Source organism: Leopardus geoffroyi, chromosome A3 (assembly GCF_018350155.1).
Source record: "Leopardus geoffroyi isolate Oge1 chromosome A3, O.geoffroyi_Oge1_pat1.0, whole genome shotgun sequence".
NCBI classification, from domain to species: domain Eukaryota; kingdom Metazoa; phylum Chordata; class Mammalia; order Carnivora; family Felidae; genus Leopardus; species Leopardus geoffroyi.
The window spans coordinates 113888437-113908894 of NC_059336.1; the positions used below are offsets into that span (position 1 = coordinate 113888437).

The 20458-nt window shown below is 39.8% G+C and overlaps 1 protein-coding gene across 1 annotated transcript in view; it reads right to left on the reverse strand.

Annotated features, from left to right (window-relative positions):
• Positions 1-20458, reverse strand: part of TTC27 (tetratricopeptide repeat domain 27) — a 187106-nt gene that overhangs the window by 96583 nt on the left and 70065 nt on the right. Inside the window, exon 10 of the mRNA XM_045447193.1 lies at positions 18541-18654. Coding sequence (XP_045303149.1) covers positions 18541-18654 — 114 coding nt within the window. The remainder of the gene's footprint in view (positions 1-18540; positions 18655-20458) is intronic.

Genomic DNA, 20458 nt, shown 5'->3' on the forward strand with positions numbered 1-20458 from the left:
AGAAGAGGATATTTAAAATAAGTATAAATATCAAATGTAATTTCTCAAATTTTGAAGCTATACCCACTAATTAGGCAAGCCCAGCATAACCACATTCAGTTTGAATTACTACACTATGTGCCCATCCCCCATCCCCTTCTTCCGGGGCTCCACAATGGCAGTGGTATGTATACTCCCCGCTCACACAAATGGTCACACATCAAGGTCAATACCAAGCCTGTCAAGTACAATGAATGTGGATGTGCTTTTATGAAGATACATGAAAATATCAGAGCACAGTCATATCCTGAGACACTAAAACATGAGAGAGCATTCTTTAATGCAGAACAAATGACCAGTTTGTAATATAAAGAAAAAGTGTTGGTTTTTTGGTACGTTGAGAAATACAGAGTGAACCTACTCCCAGTTAACTAAGTAAATTCATGGACTCTAGTTCCCTTATCACTTCTAATGGTCTCAAAAGGTAGTAATTTATACTTGAAAGTCATCATTTTTTAGGAAACCCTGTAAGAAAAAACTGACATCTCTTTATCTCTTTTCCCACCCGCTAAAACATTACAACCAACAAAACTGGAAATTACTATCCTCTGAGAACACTAAGCTAACCTCTGTGATCACGGTGATTGTTCTGTTACTGTTAGCTCTGGCACTGGGCTGAAGATCTGGACTGGAATGATATGAAAAAGGACTGGTCTGTACAGCTCATGGATGACTCAAGTGCCAGATGAAAATTTAATCTTTAATTTAGCCAATTCTCAAAGAGCCCTGCTAATAAGTAGCTAATTCAAACATGAAGCAAACATCCACTGAATGCCTATTCTGAGAATACAAAAATAAATAAAATAAAGAACTTGATCCTTCAAGAAGCTCACGTTCTAGATGTGAAGACAGAAAGGTTTCCAATAAAGTATAATATAATTCAGTAAATGCTCAAATATAGCTACAGAAACACAACCCAGGAAGAAATCATACACAAATGGTCAGTTAATTTTTCAACAAAAGGACCAACCAGTGAAGAGAAAAACTAAGGACGATTACAACAATCTTGGTGAGAAATGATAAAGATCCTAAGGTGGTATAATTCTCTCATAAGGTGAGGGATAAAACAACTTCAGGGGCGCCTGGGTGGCTCAGCTGATTAAACGTCTGACTCTTGATTTCAATTCAGGCCATGATCTCCCAGTTCGTGGGTTTGAGCCCCTTGTCAGGCTCTGTACTGACAAGTAGGGAGCCTGCTTGGGATTTTCTGTCTTCCTCTCTCTCTGCCCCTCCCTGGCTTTTTCTCTCTAAATAAGTAAACATTTAAAAAAAAAAAACAATTTCAGAAATCCTCTTCTCACAAAACTCAGAATGAAGCTAAGACAGGTCAGAAGCCGGAGTTTGCTCGGGGACACCCTCCCTCACAGTCATTATCTGGCTGAGGAATGGGAGGTCACAGGAGGACATTAACTATCCCTCGCCGCTCACCCCTGTGAGAATGCCAAGGGGAGTTTCCGGCACTGGACGCCACAGGATGGCATCCTCTACAGCTGGACATCTTGCTGAGAAACTAGGGGGTCCTGGGGAGCTCCTACCCGGAGAACATCCCTCCAGCTTAGTATAACTAACATATTACATACTACAGCTGCGTCTCCTACCTTCTTTCTTGTGGTCATAGCCCCATCTCTTTGAGAGAACCACACACTTACACAATGATTATAAGCTGAGATGATTCACATAAGCTACGTCTCTGCCCCCAACTACTGCCTTCCCCCCCAATGTTCTTTAGGACGACGTGCAAAGGGCAGTTCTGATGTGATGCCTTGACCCAAGGTCTGCCTGTGGTCTAAGGACAGAAAGGGAGGCTCTGTGTTAACACATTTGTTGCAGAGCTAATTTTACATATTATCAACCACACACACATATTTGGAAATGTTGGATCTTTTTTCTGACCCTGCTATCCCATCCTTTAAATACTTTAACTTGTTCTTGATGAATAGGCGCTTCTCCTAAGCATGCTAAGCCTTTTGTATCTGCTGAGGCCTCCCTGAGCTCAGTGACCTAACAACACCTCACAAATTGTTTAGTTCACTGCTCTGTGCAGAGCTCAACTGTAGGGCCTTCACTCTGGTGAGGGTGACCCACTGTTCTAAGCTATCTGTGACTTTTGTGACTCACAACCACTGGCTGATGCTTCAGACAATAACTGAGAAAAGCTCCTCCTCATGAAGGTCTCTATCTCTTGTTACCGGCTCTTCACTTAGGATCTGGGCACTGCTACCAGCTCCCCTGGACGCCATCTCTGGCCCCTAGGCTGAAGCACACTGTTTGCATGCACCATCTAGGGGGTATTGTCCAGACCTTACAGGTCTTGTCAGAAGGAAAGGAATAAGGAAATAAAGCAAGAGGATATATGGGGCCTGTTTGAAAAAAGAAGCATCTCTGTTACAATTACCTCAGATCCAGAGTTCAGGGCCCCAGGGGAAGGTGCAGAAGGAAGATTCTTGGCAACCCTAAAGAAGCCTGCCAGTTAGACACACCCTGGCCAGGTGTGCAGTCTGTAGTCAGCCCTTCCATTCTAGGGAAAGGCCTCTCAAAGAGATCCACATAACCGCAGAGGAAGTTCACAATGACCACTAGTATCAACATTGGAGATTATCAGGCATTTAAGGAAAAGCAATACCAAGAAAAAAAGGGCCAAAAGGCACCTAGGTGGCTTCAGTTCAGGCCATGATCTTGCCGTTCATGAGTTCAAGTCCCACATCGGGCTAACTGTTGTGAGCACAGAGCCTGCTTTGGATCCTCTGTTCCCCTCTGTCTCCCCTGCTTGCATTCTCTCTCTCTCTCTCTCTCTCTCTCTCTCTCTCAAAACAACAACAACAACACAGAAAAGAAAAGAAAAGAAAAGAAAAGAAAAGAAAAGAAAAGAAAAGAAAGAAAAGAGAAAAAAACAGCCAAGATGAACATATAAAATAATTTGTTACTGAGGAGACAGAATTCATGGAAAATTCTAATGAACAATGTGCAAAGAAATTAAATGAGACACTGCATCAATGAAACACGAAAAGGCTATTAGAAAAAAACTGGAAAAATACAGAATTCCCAAAAACTAAAATAATTGTCAAATATTATTTTTAATGAAATAAAGGTTATTAAGAATACAGCACTGACAAAAAAAAAGGCATAGAATTGTGATTCAAATCACTATATCGTACACCTGAAACTAACTGTAAATTGAAAGAAAGAAAGAAAGAAAGAAAGAAAGAAAGAAAGAAAGAAAGAAAGAAAGAAAGAAAGAGAAAGAAAGGGAATTGTCAAAATAAAAAGTTACAAGGATAGGCTGAATATATTAATGATCAAAACTAGTGATACAGAAAAAAGGGTAAAAGAAATCTCCCATGACATCAACCAAAAGTACAAAGAGATAGAAAGCATGAAGAGAAGAGTCATACAAGATAAATTCAAGAGATCTCACATAAGTCTACAGAACTGAACCAGAGAAAAAAGCTTTTTAAAAAAGGGAGAAAAAGTATAATTAAAGAAATAATAGAGGGGTGCCTGGGTGGCTCAGTCAGTTAAGCATCTGACATTGGCTCTGGTCATGATCTCGCAGTTTGTGAGTTTGAGCCCTGGCATCGGGCTCTGTGCTGACAGCTCGGAGCCTGAAGCCTGCTTCATATTCTGTGTCTCCCTGTCTCTTTCTCTGCCCCTGTCCCACTCATGCTCTGTCTCTCTCTCAAAAATAAACGTTAAAAAAATTTTTTTTTAATTAAAAAAAAAAGAATAAAAGAAAATACTCCCAAACTATAGAGATGTGATTGTTCACACTTAAAGAACCTGGTAAGTACTCCAACAAGAGAAATAATAATAGTTATATCATTTGTTAAGTAATTCCTGCATGAGAGACATTGATCTAAATATTAATTAATATAATCCTGGGGCGCCTGGGTGGCGCAGTCGGTTGAGCGTCCGACTTCAGCCAGGTCACGATCTCAGAGTCCGTGAGTTCGAGCCCCGCGTCGGGCTCTGGGCTGATGGCTCAGAGCCTGGAGCCTGCTTCCGATTCTGTGTCTCCCTCTCTCTCTGCCCCTCCCCCGTTCATGCTCTGTCTCTCTCTGTCCCAAAAATAAATAAACGTTGAAAAAAAAAAAAAAATTAAAAAAAAAAAATATAATCCTAATAAGTACGTTTATGCCATAATATACATGAAGAAACTGAGTCACAGAGAAATTAGGTAGCTTGTGTAAGGCAAAAGCAGCTATGACGTGGTAGAGCTAGCATCTGAAAGCAGGTAGTATGATGCTAGAACCCATACTCACATTGAGACATATCGAGAATTCCAAGTATGGAGAGCAAATTCTAAAAGTGTTCAAAATGAGAAGAAAAATATCACTTAAAATGGAACAAAGTCAAACTGCCATATTTATCAGCAAACTAGGATGTCAGAAGATATTAAAGAAATGACCTCATTTAAAGTCCTAGAAAAAGATGATTTTGAAACTAGAATTCTATACCCAACCCAACTAAGAAATTCTGATGGAAAAATACATTCACTGCCAAGTGAATTTTACCACCCACTTCCTTCATATGAAAAGTTACACAAAAGGTAATAAAAAAGACAATAAGGAAAACAAGGAAGGTACCAACTGAAATAAAAAGAAACAGTAGCAGCTGACTACAACCTAGAATAAGTTAAAAAAAAAAAAAAAAAAGGCAAAAAAGGAGGCTGTCATGCCAGCCTTTGTCAACTAGCAAAAGTTTAGAGACAAAGCATTCAACTTCTTCTCCATAGGTATAATCACAGGTTGATTGTATAATTAACATATATAATCATAATTGTAATGTAAAAGTGATTTAAAATTTTAAAAATCAACATATAGACGAAACACAGATGACATCAATTACAGAGTAAAATGCAGAGTAATAATCCCTAATAATTGCCCAAAAAAAGCATAAAAATGGAAGAGGGGATGAGAGGTGTACTGATTTCATCCATAATTCACAATGTGGAGGCAAGAGATTCCATCTAAAGTTGATAAACCTAGAAATAGAATATAAGCATTTAAAGAAGTATAATACAAGTGTAATATTTAAAGTTATGATGGAAACCACTAGCATAAACAACAAAAAAAAAGAAACTGCTAAAAAATAGGCTAGGAATTGGAGGAAAATATGTATCTTTCATTTGTGATCCTTCAGAGTAGATTAAAATGTTTTTACCATGTGCAGTACCAAAGCTCCTAATAGGCAGTTTTAAAACCAAAATATTAATTAAAGGGCACCTTGAAAAATAAAGGATAGGTTCAGTAAATTACAGCACCTCCCTTTAGCAGAGTAACATACAACTACCGGGATGAATGAACTAGATCCACAGGTGCCAACATGCAAAGTTGATCAGGCTGTTATACCTTATACCTTAAGTATAAGGTAATAAAGACTGCATGATCCCACTGATGTTTAAGAATACTTATGCTAAAGAACCCAGAAATGGACCCACAAATGTATGGCCAACTAATCTTTGACAAAGCAGGAAAGAATATCCAATGGAATCAAGACAGTCTCTTCAGCAAATGGTGCTGGGAAAACTGGACAGCGACATGCAGAAGAATGAACCTGGACCACTTTCTTACACCATACACAAAGACAAACTCAAAATGGATGAAAGACCTCAAGGTAAGACAGGCAGCCATCAAAATCCTCGAGGAGTAAGCAGGCAAAAACCTCTTTGATCTTGGCCGCAGCAACTTCTTACTCAACACGTCTCCGGACGCAAGGGAAACAAAAGCAAAAATGAACTACTGGGACTTCACCAAAATAAAAAGCTTCTGCACAGCAAAGGAAACAATCAGCAAAACTAAAAGGCAACCGACAGAATGGAAGAAGATATTTGCAAGTGACATATCGGATAAAGGGTTAGTATTCAAAATCTATAAAGAACTTATCAAACTCAACACCCAAAACACAAATAATCCAGTGAAGAAATGGGCAAAAGACATGAATAGACACTTCTCCAAAGAAGACATCCAGATGGCCAACTGACACATGAAAAAACGCTCCACACATCACTCATCATCAGGGAAATACAAATCAAAACCACAATGAGATACCACCTTACACCTGTCAGGATGGCTAACATTAACAACTCAGGCAACAACAGATGTTGGTGAGGATGCGGAGAAAGAGGATCTCTTTTGCATTGTTGGTGGCAATGCAAGCTGGTGCAGTCACTCTGGAAAACGGTATGGAGGTTCTTCAGAAAACTAAAAATAGAACTACCCTACGACCCAGCAATTGCACTACTAGGCATTTATCCACGGGATACAGGTGTGCTGTTTCAAAGGGACACATGCACTCCAATGTTTATAGCAGCACTATCGACAATAGCTAAAGTATGGAAAGAGCCCAAATGTCCATCGATGGATAAATGGATAAAGAAGATGTGGTATATATGTACAATGGAGTATTACTCGGCAATCAAAAAGAAGGAAATCTTGCCATTTGCAACTACGTGGATGGAACTGGAGGCTATTATGCTAAGTGAAATTAGTCAGTCAGAGAAAGACAAAAATCATATGACTTCACTCATATGAGGACTTTAAGAGACAAAACAGATGAACATAAGGGAAGGGAAACAAAAATAGTATGAAAACAGGGAGGGGGACAAAACAGAAGAGACTCATAAATATGGAGAACAAATGGAGGGTTGCTAGAGGGGTTGTGGGGGGGGTGCTAAATGGGTAAGGGGCATTAAGGAATCTACTCCTGAAATCATTGTTGCACTATATGCTAACTAATTTGGATGTAAATTTTAAAAAGTAAAAAATAAAATTAAAAAAAAAGAATACTTATGCTAATGCAGAGAAAGTAATCTAGGTTACAAATTGTTGAGATTGGAAGGCAAGCAAGGGAGGGAAACACTTTTTACTTTCTGTTTCTGTATTGCTTACACTTTGTATAATTAGCAGGTATTATTTCTATAATTAAAAGCAATTAAAAAACAGTGACATAGTTTAAAAAAGCAAAACATACTTTGCCACTACTACCCATGGACTTGGTCCAGGTGTTACATATAATGCCAGAGGTGAGGTTTTCCATCAATATAAAAACTAATCTAAATGATTTCTTTATGAAAGTATTCAAAAACAAGTATGAGGCTCACTGTATAAATCCTGACGTTATAGGACTATAACCAGTTTTTCCCCAATTAAGGCTTTTGTTATGATTACTAGAAATTAAACAGTCATGTAAAGAAGGGACTATGAGCTTTTAACAGAGAAGTGTTTTAGCCTACACAGGAGCAATAACCTCCATCATAGTACCAATCGTCCTGTTCTGGGCCCTTCTCCCTCCAGAATCAAACATGATACATAAACTTTATTCCAGCAAAGCATGGATGCAACTACAGTATTAAGAAGAAGTGATCCTGAAAAACTAAAACTTATTTAAAAATTGTTAAATTTCAATTAACTGCCACAGTAGAGAGAGTCAAACACAGTACAGACTCCAGGGACAGAAAACGGCTATACGATTTCCAATTCAATGCAACATCGTCCCAGAAATTCAAAGGTGAAGGAAAAGATCCCCATTGGGCAAGCATCTTCAGATGAACAGGGGCAGACCATCCCCATTTAAATTAACAGGGTTAAGAGATAACTGAGCAATTAAAATTAATTAGCAAGATTATTTTAATAATGAACATAAAACAATCAAAAGCAGGGTATAAGTAAATACTAGAGAATGTAATCTCACTTTAATTCACTCCTTCTGAATCATGACCACTAAAAAGTGTTCCCATAAATATCATTTTCTTCATGATTACCACCATGATCAGAGCCCCAAACATGCAATCGTCAAAAGAACTCCAGCCTAGAATAATTTTCATGAGATAGGGCGTTTTCAATGGATTGTCCTCAAAAATTTGGAGTGTCTTCTTCCTCCGTGGATCCTATAACATTGGTTTGTTTACCTTTTGGTGTGATGCAAGAGTCTCTACATTTGGTATGTCTGAGAAATCCCTCCCAAATCTGCCATCTTCAGGATTTGCCATCACATCAATGGAGCCGTTCATCACCGTGTAAGTTACAGGCGAGACTCTCATTAACTAGCCAGGCCGACTGGGGTGAGTCACCTGACCTCATCCCACCTGCACTTCCTCAACTTGTAACATGACAAGACTAGCCTTTTCCCTTAACAGCTCCTTTGGCTTATTTTTCTTCCAGCTTTAACAGCTTATCATTTTATCATTTTATAACAGCTGAGGAAGGAAACAGATTTTTAGAGAAACTAAAACAGAATTTTTTCTAAACATTGTTTTATATATACAAGTACTTTTAAAATCATTTTCCTCTTATTCTTCAGGGATGCAGCAACTTCAGCAAACACAGTAATATCAAACTCTGAATCATCAGAGAATTGGCAAAAGTTCAGATTATGAGGTAAATAGCTCAACAAGTGACAGAAAATTACACAAATTCTGCATTCATCTTGTCACATGATCTGGCTAGTTTCCAAATTTTCTGGGTTGGGACATGAAATAATTTTCTCTGACGTACCACCCTGTAAAGGCAGAAATAACAATTCCCTAATCCTGTTCTTTAGGCAGAGAAGTATACAACTCTCCAGAATGCAGAAGCTGGATGGCAAGATGGAGAGATGCCACATATATGAAGCCAGGAGAGGGCAAAGCGTGACAGCGTGGTGATGTGGCTTCTTCTTTAAATCTATCTTCCCCAAACACATCCTTTGTTAATCAATATCCAAAAACATAATGTGCACAATTCAAAGACTAATGCAGGTTCCGAATTAAAAAGATGTGTTCTGGGGCGCCTGGGTGGCGCAGTCGGTTAAGTGTCCGACTTCAGCCAGGTCACGATCTCGCGGTCCGTGAGTTCCAGCCCCGCGTCGGGCTCTGGGCTGATGGCTCAGAGCCTGGAGCCTGTTTCCGATTCTGTGTCTCCCTCTCTCTCTGCCCCTCCCCCGTTCATGCTCTGTCTCTCTCTGTCCCAAAAATAAATAAACGTTGAAAAAAAAAAATTAAAAAAAAAAAAATGTGTTCTACACTTACAGACAAATTTACCTCTATGCTTTTTTAGTTTAATTGCCGCTCCAAAAGAGAACTGAATAGGGGCGCCTGGGTGGCTCAGTTGGTTAAGCATCCAACTTCGGCTCAGGTCATGATCTCACGGTTTGTGGGTATGAGCCCCACGTCGGGGTCTGTGGTAACAGCTCGGAGCCTGGAGCCTGCTTTGGATTGTGGGTCTCCCTCTCTCTCTGGCCCTCCCCTGCTCATGCTCTGTCTCTCAAAAATAAATAAACATTGGGGCGCCGGGTGGCTCAGTAGGTTAAGCGTCCGACTTCGGCTCAGGTCATGATCTCGCAGTCCGTGAGTTCAAGCCCCGCGTCAGGCTCTGTGCTGACAGCTCAGAGCCTGGAGCCTGTTTCTGATTCTGTGTCTCCCTCTCTCTCTGCCCCTCCCCCGTTCATGCTCTGTCTCTCTCTGTCTCAAAAATAAACAAACATTTTTTAAAAATTAAAATAAATAAATAAATAAATAAATAAATAAATAAATAAATAAACAAACAAACATAAAAAGTGGGGGAGAATGAATGATGACTTGGTCATTTTACATGCCAAAATTAATGTAATAAATGAATGCAAGCCAATCATTTCTAAGTCAATATGTCCTCCATTAATAAATAAATGTAACCTAGTATTATTTGTATTATGAAGGCCAAACTTGGGCAAGAAAAAAAGAACTATTTAAACTGTTTCCCAAAATAAAGAAAAGTATTATGTGTAGTCCCCTTGAACAAAAAAACTATACATGTATTTTAATAAAATATACATACTTGATCATTTTAACACTAATTACTTCAACATTTTGCTGTTTTAGTGTAAAATGAGCTCGTAATAAATAAAATTCAGTACAATAGGGGCAATTCAGCATGAACTCTTTAAGGTGCTCCTCATGAAACCACATCTTCACCTTCCTTCTTTGCTTTATATTGGGCCTGGTTTCAGGGAGTGGGGTCTGCACATGGCCCCCAGCTGTCAGCTGTCTTAGAGTCCCTCCACAGCCATGGAGAGCACCCAGCCCGAGGTCTCCTCACTTCCCAGGGCAGCCTATATCCAGTGGCAGGGAAGGGAAGGTAGGGGGTGAGGGAGATGCTGGGCATGGGAAATAGCCTGGGCTGTGTCGGGCCTGCACCTCAGTGTGACTTCTTCCTCGGCCCAATCCCACTTCCTCCAAATTCTCTTCAGGTCGCAATGAACCCTGATCCCTGTCTCACTGTTTTGGAGAAAACAACCGGTGACAATACTATAAAGGGACCTGAAGTAAGATGATACTCAGTGAATGAAAAGAAGTAAAATGATTACAAGGGTATGTGATGCTGCAAAGCACACACGAGGCCCTCAACAAATCCAAACAGTGTGCAGGAAGAAAAGTAACAGGACATGGTAACTGCATAGTATCTTGCAGAGAAGGGGAGGGCACTGAAAAGAGGTAGTGGAAAATAATTCCAAAACACATAATCTGGCCCTTAGAATGTAAGCTCCTGAAAGTGAAAGATTAGGTATCAATTATCTTGGTACACCCAGGGTGCAATACAGTCCCTGGTACATACTAAGAATTCAATAAATGTTTGCTACCCAGGAAGTTAGCAGCACTGATATTTATAGTAACTTGGTAACCCTCTTACTTGGTTTGCCAAACGATACTGGCACAGAGCAGTTCTGGAATGGGACATGGTATTTTGTTTTCATGGATTTTTTGTTTTTTGTTTTCATGGATTTTTTGAACAAAGACTTCACTTAATCCAGATAAACATCTGGTTTTTCCTGGCAACTGAAAGATTTTTAACACAGGTGAGCTATTTTTAAACGACATACATTTTAAAAGCTCTTAAAGACTGTTTTTAAAGTGTTCATATTGTTTAGTTTCCTGATTTCTCTTTGAAAAATAATCTTATTCTAAACATTTTTTTCCTTAAGAGTTTCAATTTAAGCAGACAGATGAAAAAAGTTTTATGAATTTTACTATCTATCATTTTAATTTCAATTTCAAGTTAAATGATTTATCTTAGAACAAGTAGTAAGGAAATCATCTCTTAAATCTGTATGTCTAGGGGCACCTGGGTGGCTCAACCGGTTAAGCAGCCAACTTCGGCTCAGGCCATGATCTCCCAATTCATGAGTTGAAGCCCCAAGTTGGGCTCTGTGCTGACAGCTCAGAGTCTGGATCCTGCTTCAGATTCTGTGTCTCCCTCTCTCTCTGCCCCTCTCTCCCTCACGCTCTGTGTGTGTGTGTGTGTGTGTCTGTCTGTCTGTCTGTCTCTCTCTCTCAAAAAAACAAACATTGAAAAAGAAATTTTTAATCTGTATTTCTACCTATACTGAATCTTCTCCCAGTAAGCAGGCCTCTTTAAGTAACCCCCAATCAAGGTCTCTGCTTCTATTTTCACCAACAAATGCTGCAGTACTCTTAAGACTCTGTTCAAAACTGTGACCTTTGGGGAGCCAGGGTGGCTCAGTTGGGCAAACGTTGACTTTGGCACAGGTCATGATCTCACAGCTTGTAAGTATGAGCATTCAAGCCCTGCGTCGGGCTCTGTGCTGATCGCTCAGAGCTGGAGCCTGCTTCGGATTCTATGTCTCCCTCTCTCTCTGCCCCTCCCTTGCTCATGCTCTGTCTCTCTCTCTCTCAAAAATAAAGTAAAATACAAAAAAATAAATTAAATCGTATTAAAAAAAAAGAAACTGTGACTTTTGTCATGTTACCCATAGTTTCTCCCACTCAGAGGAGAAGATACACATTCTTCTGCCTTCTGGAAGACTTGACACTAGCACTGGAACAATGAGCCTTTCCAACATTATCTCCTGCTGCTCTCCAGCGTGACCCAGACTGAAGCACCCTGTCCTCTACACACACGAAATGCATTCTCCCTAAGTCATCTCGCCCTCCTCCTCACCCCAGCCTTGTAGACTCTGGCAAGTAATGCTTAAGATTATTTAAACCTGAACATACTTTATACAGTATTTAGATCTCACTATATTCTTCCTTCCTGCGTTCTCAGTTAAAAATCTAACTCAAGGGGCACCTGGGTGGCTCAGTCGGTTAAGCATCCGACTTCGGCTCAGGTCATGATCTCGCGGTCCATGGGTTCGAGCCCCGCATCAGGCTGTGTGCTGACAGCTCAGAGCCTGGAGCCTGTTTCAGATTCTGTGTCTCCCTCTCTCTGACCCTCCCCTGTTCATGCTCTGTCTCTCTCTGTCTCAAAAATAAGTAAACGTTAAAAAAAAAAAAAATCTAACTCAAGCCTCACTAAAATAACAAACATCTGGACGTAGGACATGCACTGACCCCACCTTCCTCATTTAGATTCTGGGCAGGAGCTGGACATACAACTGGAAACCAAACAAGTGGCAGTGTTAACCTGGTACTTGCAAGCATACACATTCTTTTTTTTTTTTTTTTTAAGATTTTATTTTTAAGGAATCTCTATACCCAACCCCAAGATCAAGAGTCGCATGCTCTACTGAATGAGCCAGCCAGGTGCCCCCAGGCATATACATTCTTAAACCAAGATAACTTCTAAATGGAATATAAGTGTGTCTGATTTTCTTTTAAGATAAACTTTTTCTTTTGGAATAATTTCAGATTTACAAAAAAATCTGAAAAGATACTAGAGACAGTTCCTGTACACTCTTCCCCCATTTTCTCCTGATGTTAACAAATTACCTAAATATATTTTTCAAAACTAAGAAATTAACATTAGTCCATTATTACTCAACTACAGACTTTACTCGTATTTCACCATTTTCCCGTTAATGTTCATTAATGTCCTTTTTTCTGTTCTAAGATCCAATGTGGGATACCATACAGAACTGCCTTAGTGTCTCTGATCTGTGATGGTTTCTCAGTCCATGTTGTCCATGACCCGGACACTTTTGAGAGTACTAGCCAGGTACTTCATAGGATGCCTCTCAGTTGGGATTTTCCTGAAGCTGTCTTGTAATTAAACTGACGTTACCGGTTTGGAGGAAGAATCCCACAGACAGGAAGTGCTCTTCTCACCATATCCTATGACCAGAGTGTATGTGACATCAAAAGACTTCTCTCTGGTGATGCTAACCGTGACCACCTGATTAAGGTGGGGCGTTGCCAGGTTTCTCCGCTGTAAAGCTATTAGTGTTCTGTTTCCCACTCTAGTTTTGAAAGTGACTAAGTCCAGCTCACACTCTAGGAGAGACAGAGATTAAACTCCACCTCCTAATGGGGCGGGGGGGTTGTATCTACATAAATTATTTCAAATTATTCTATAAGGAAGATTTGTCCTTTCTTCCATTTATTCAATCAATCCTTCACTTATAGCAGTATAGACTCATGTATTTATTTTAACACTTTGATTATAATCAAATACTTTGTTATTTTGTTGCTCAAACTGTTCTAGCTTTGGCTATTGGGTTCTCTTTCAGACCAGCTCCTGTGTCCTTCTGACGTGCCCGAACCCTCTTTTTTTAACACTACCTTACTTTCGGGGCACTGCAGTGGCTCAGTTGATTAAGTGTCCGACTCTTGTTTTGGCTCAGGTCATGATCTTACAGTTAGTGAGTTTGAGCCCCACATTAGGCTCTGCGCTGATAGTGTGGAATCTGCTTGGGATTTTCTGTCTCTCCCTCTCTCAAAAATAAATAAACTTAAAAAAAAACACTACCTTACTTTCTTGCACTACACAAGATATTCTTGTATTTTCCCTACCTCAGCAGCCCCAATCCTACAATCAGCTATCTAGTCAAGGAGCATTGGTCCCTGTTATTGAAGAAGGGTGTTTAGAAACCAAGATGTGGACACAACTTGTGTTCATTTGCTGCTGAGGTGCCAGTGCCCTGGACTCTCAGTAGACAGAGCTAAGAAAGATACAGAACCTACAGAATAATCTTTCTACCTCCAGGAACATCAATAAAGTCCTCTCAGCTTAGGTCCTACGGCCTAAACTACTGTAAAAAGCAATTTTTGGGGCGCCTGGGTGGCGCAGTCGGTTAAGCGTCCGACTTCAGCCAGGTCACGATCTCGCGGTCCGTGAGTTCGAGCCCCGCGTCGGGCTCTGGGCTGATGGCTCAGAGCCTGGAGCCTGTTTCCGATTCTGTGTCTCCCTCTCTCTCTGCCCCTCCCCCGTTCATGCTGTGTCTCTCTCTGTCCCAAAAATAAATAAACATTGAAAAAAAAAAATTTAAAAAAAAAAAAGCAATTTTTAAAATATACTTACTTAAGCAAGACATAGTTTTCTTCCTCATTTGTAAGTCCAATAATTAGTAATCCAGAGCTGGTAAAATAGCTCTGCTAATCTCAACACGTGGCATCTCTGATTTAAAGTACCAGCCCCAGTTCTCTGACCTCCTCGCCAAGAGGAAAGGACAAAATGCCAGGGGAATACACAAATTCCCCTGTCTTTTCTCAACATGATCAAGAAGTGGTACCTATCACTTCCACCCACACATTGTATTATTCAGAAATGAGTCACATGGTCCCTCCTACCTGCAAAAGAGGATGGGAAGTCATGTGTCTGGATAAAATTCAGGTTCTATTACTAAAAAAAGAGAAGAATGGATAATTGGGTACAACTAGCATTCTTAAACACAGAGGATCCACTTCTGCTTTTACTACAGCAACAAATAAGATGCTCTATACTTAAGCTTATCTTATTCACATGAGCTGAAATTCTATCAAAATAAAAAAGAGTAAATAACGACAGCATAAGATTACACCCGGTTGAATAAAATAGAAATCCATGAAATCAGTGGAGGAATAAATACAAAGAAGAGAAAGCTCTTGCCTATTCTGGAATACCAACTAAGATATTATTTACTAATTATGGAATTAGAAAATTACCACTTGGCAATCATCATGATAACTTCCTTTCTCAGGCAATATCAACACATGCTAAAACAAGTGGGTGAAAATTGGATGACAAACATGATGATCTCAAAGTAACTCCCCCCAAATGCTTATTACTTACAAGGTAAAGAGTAACTTTACACTGGGGAGAAGTTCCACAAACATGACCTTACTCAAATGATCAAAGAGCATCACAAGTGACAACTCACATAATGTGGCACCTGAGAGGGATACAGTGAGAAGTACAACAATATTTCCATATTATTACTGTCATAACTGTGTAACCTGAATCAAATCACGAGGAAATGTTGGAGAAACCCAAATTGGGGGAGAATCTCCAAAATAACTTGCTGGTGACCTTCAAAAATATCAAATCCATAAAGGTCAGGAAAGGAATGAAGAACTGTTCCAAAAAAAGTAAACTGAAAGGACGAGGCAGCTCAATGCTGTGCTTGGATCCTTATGTTACAAAGGACATTGTTAGGACTACTGATAAAACTTGACCAGGGTCTCAGACTTCAAGCTATACTACAAAGCTGTAGTATCATCAAGACAGTATGGTACTGGCACAAGAGCAGACACTTAGATCAGTGGAACAGAATAGAGAACCCAGAAATGGACCCACAAACGTATGGCCAACGAATTAATCTTTGACAAAGCAGGAAACACTATGGAATGGAATCAAGACAGTCCCTTCAGTAACTGATGTTGGGAAAACTGGACAGCGACATGCAGAAGAATGAACCTGGGCCACTTTCTTACACCATACACAGAAATAAACTCAAAATGTTTGAAAGACCTCAATGTAAGACAGGAAGCCATCAAAATCCTCGAGGAGTAAGCAGGCAAAAACCTCTTTGATCTTGGCCGCAGCAACTTCTTACTCAACACATCTCCGGAGGCAAGGGAAACAAAAGCAAAAATGAACTACTGGGACTTCACCAAAATAAAAAGCTTCTGCACAGCAAAGGAAACAATCAGCAAAACTAAAAGGCAACCGATAGAATGGGAGAAGATATTTGCAAATGACATATCAGATAAAGGGTTAGTATTCAAAATCTATAAAGAACTTATCAAACTCAACACCCAAAACACAAATAATCCAGTGAAGAAATGGGCAAAAGACATGAACAGACACTTCTCCAAAGAAGACATCCAGATGGCCAACTGACACATGAAAAAATGCTCCACATCACTCATCATCAGGGAAATACAAATCAAAACCACAACGAGATACCACCTCACACCTGTCAGAATGGCTAACATTAACAACTCAGGCAACAACAGATGTTGGTGAGGATGCGGAGAAAGAGGATCTCTTTTGCATTGCCGGTGGCAATGCAAGCTGGTGCAGTCACTCTGGAAAACAGTATGGAAGTTCCTCAAAAAACTAAAAATAGAACTACCCTACGACCCAGCAACTGCACTACTAGGCATTTATCCAAGGGATACAGGTGTGCTGTTTCAAAGGGACACATGCACCCCCATGTTTATAGCAGCACTATCAACAAAAGCCAAAGTATGGAAAGAGCCCAAATGTCCATCGATGGATGAATGGATAAAGAAGATGTGGTATATATATTCAATGGAGTATTACTCGGCAATCAAAAAGAAGGAAATCTTGCCATTTGCAACTACGTGGATGGAACTGGAGGCTATTATGCTAAGTGAAATTAGTCAGTCAGAGAAAGACAAAAATCATATGACTTCACTCATATGAGGACTTTAAGAGACAAAACAGATGAACATAAGGGAAGGGAAACAAAAATAGTATGAAAACAGGGAGGGGGACAAAACAGAAGAGACTCATAAATATGGAGAACAAACGGAGGGTTACTGGAGGGGTTGTGGGAGGGGGGTGGGCTAAATGGGTAAGGGGCATTAAGAAATCTACTCCTGAAATCATTGTTGCACTATATGCTAACTAATTTGGATGTAAATTTTAAAAAATAAAAAAATTTTTTTAAAAAATTTGACCAGGGTCTCATCATGTAGGAGTTCCTCATATCGTTCTTACAATTATTAAAAAAAAAAAAAAAGTATTTGTACTTTTTAAATGTTTATTTATTTTTCACAGAGAGAAAGAAGAAGGAAGGGGCAAAGAGAGAAGGGGACAGAGGATTCAAGGCAGGCTCTGTGCTGACAGTGGAGAGCCTGATGCGGGGCTCGAAATCGCAAATGGGGAGATTATGACCTGAGATGAAGCCAGATGCTTAACCAAAACTGAGCTACCTAAACACCCCAAAAAATAAATTTTTTAAAATATCAGTTTCATTGGCTTCATGAAATCCTACATCTTTTGTAACATTTTTAATTTTTCTTGGCAATCAATTTGCATCATGGTTATTAGTTTATTAGAATGAAAAGAGATGCTATTTAGTCACTGGATGAGAATAAACATTAGTATTAAATGGAGATGATGCCTGAATGCAGATTAATTTTGATTATTTTTGCATTAGGATGAATTTTATCTCCTTACACATTCTGTACCTGTGGAACCACATCTTATTAACTCTTATATTGCCTCTTTAAATACTCATCATAAACCTTTGCTGCAAGTCGTATTATTACCCTCTTTTGCAGATGATGAAAATGAAGTTTAGAGGTGAGATGTGATATAATAAGAAGTACATATTTAGTCTTCATCCCTGGATCCTAACATGGAGTTTCTAAAACTCTCATAACTTCCTCTAAAACTCTCATAACTCTCATGCTTCCTTAAAGGAACATCTGTTGTTATTCCTAAGCCCCTCGCACCATTCCTCAGGCCAAGATACCGAGGTGAGTCCTGAAGGATGGGAGCTAGCTGACACAGGAACCAACCAGGCAGTTTTGGGGCTGGAACTCTGAGCCACACTCCCACCCTCAGGGGAGGGGAGCAGGGCTGGGGAATGAGTTATTCACCAATGGCCAATGACTTAATCAATCATGCCTACATTAACAGAAGCTCCATAAAAACCCTAAAACAAATAGATTTAGCGAGTTTCCAGGTTGGTGCACCTACCACATGCTGAGAGGGTGATGCACCCCAAATTCCACAAGGAGAGAAGCTCCTGTGCTCAGGATGCTTCCAGACCTCGCCCTAAGCGCCTCTGCATCTAGCTGTTCATCTGTATCCTTTATAATATCCTTTATAATAAACCACTAATAGTAAGTAAAGCTTCCCTGAGTTCTGTGAGCCATTCTAGCAAATTATCAGACCCCAGGAGGGAGTCAGAACCCACGATTTACAGCCAGTCAGTCAGAAGTACCAGACTTGAGATTGGCATCTACAGTAGAGGACAGTGGTGTAGGTCTGAGCCTTTAACCTAGGGCATATGAACTAATTCCAGGAAGTGTCAGAATTGAATTAAAGTGTAGGACACCCAGTTGATATCCACAGGGAAGTGGAGAAATGCCTGGTGTGGAAGACCCACACATCCGGTGGGAGAAGTGTTGTAAGCAGAGGAACAGTTTTCCTTAGGTTAAATAATATGGTCACAGAGCTACTAAGTGACACAGCTGGGCTTTGGAGCCAAATGAATTCTAGAACCTATACCCTAAATAATGCCAAAATAAACAAAATGAAAGCTATCTCATTCTCTTATATTTATAACACAGATGTATGCTTTTTAATAGCAATAGAGAGTTGGGAGAATAACAAGAATTGTCACATGAATTCTCACCTGCGTCTGCCTCATTGCCCGTTCCACTCGGCGTGTGCTTCCTCTCTCAAGTTTCGTCCGGAGGATCAAGGCTGATGTCTGAATGGCCCAAAACTTTGGTTGTGAAAGCAAAAACTGTCAGAAGAGGAAAAAAAAACAAAAACACAAAAAGAAGGGATAAGCTCAGTGATCGCTCTCTGATTAGTACAAAACTCATTCTTCCAAAAATATCAGAATACAACTGGAGATTTGAAAATCTTCTCTGTAAAAAATAATAATAAAACATGTGCTGTCAAGTATTTTTGTGAAGAGTGTGTTCATTTGAGCAGTCATTACTTAACCTAGTGGATCCAATCTATTGAATAAATCCCTTAAGGAACAAATCAAAATTTTTCCAGATAAAACAGTGGGCAGAGTATATCACAACAGGAATTAATAAGTCTTCTATTTCACGAGTTATTTAAAAAATGTGAGAAAATAAACCACCTAAAAATATCTTTCTCAACTTTGAAATAAATTTTAAAAAATCACCCAAACTCAAGCATAAAAACAAACCATTAGAAATCTTGTAACTTTTCACTTGAAAAATATCCTAATTCACACATGCAAATGCAAATCAAACTTTAAGTACACAGAATGCCTAAGAATTAAGTTGTTCACTTAAAGGCAAAAGATCTTTCTTTCTACACATGTTACAGAAAACAATACTAAAATGTACGAGAATGCTTTCTGGCCTTGATTAGGGTAGTGAGTCTCCGATTTAGTTAAAATGCTTTCCTAGAGGGCGCATCTTAACAAAGACTGGCCTAAAACAAAACCTCAAATATACAAGTACTGGGTCCTAACCCCAGAGAGCTGTGACTGCCAAGCATTCAGAGAATGGAGTAGAAACCACGGAATATGACAACAGATGTACTGGGAAAAAATAAAAGTTCTAGGTGAGTGAAACGGGCAAAATGTATGACAATGAGAATGCAGTAGGCGCTACTTGATGTAACAAACACAATTTTCACTCTGCTCCTGATCTAGAATCCAATACTGTCTCCCCATGATCATTCACAACTGTAACTTTCAGTCAAGATTGCTGCAAAACAAGGGAAAATGCTTATTTGTCTGCCAGCTGACCATATCCTTGATCATTTGCTTGTTTCCAAAAGTCAGTGTAGAAAACACCCTAGTTAATTAAGAATCCAATTAATCATTCAAAACAAAGCTGCAGGTTAGAAGCACCTGAGAAGCTTTTGCCTTGTTTTGTTTTTTAAGTAAATCAGATCTCTGAGAGCAGGATCTGGTAAAAGTGTTTTTTAAAACACTCCCCAGGTCATTCTAAACTGTAGCCAAGTTTAGGAACCACTAAGATACACAACTGTTTATCTTTGGTCAAATTCATTTATAACTCCAAATTCTCATTAGAAGTTAGCAGGAAGACCTTCCATGAGCACCGCGTGAGCTAACTGCCGGCCCCTTTAGGCATTTGAATTTTCAACTCCAAATCAAGACCAACTCCCTTACAATAAAAAGGAAAAGAAAGCACCAAAGGGTTCGACTGCTTGCTCTAAGCCACACATTTATTAGTAGCAAAAGCAGATTCTAATATCTGGCCTCTTGGTCTCCGGAACAACATCTTTATCTTGTTTTTTCAACATGTTCTCCAGACACGATTACCTCCTGGAAATGATGACACTACCCAGGAAAGAGTGGTAGAGCAACATGAGTGGAGGACACAGTAAGGAAGGCTGGGACACTGCTTTGCTAAGGGGGAGTGGGACGAGGAGTGAACAAAACCTCCACGAATAAGGGCGGAGGAGAATCAACAGAATGGAGTCTCACCAAAGTGTGTTCGTTCATGGATTCACATGAGCACCCACTCTGTGCAAGGCCATGTGCACAGGCCCCACAGACAAACTAGCAAGCAAGACAGACAAAGTGGCTGCCCTCA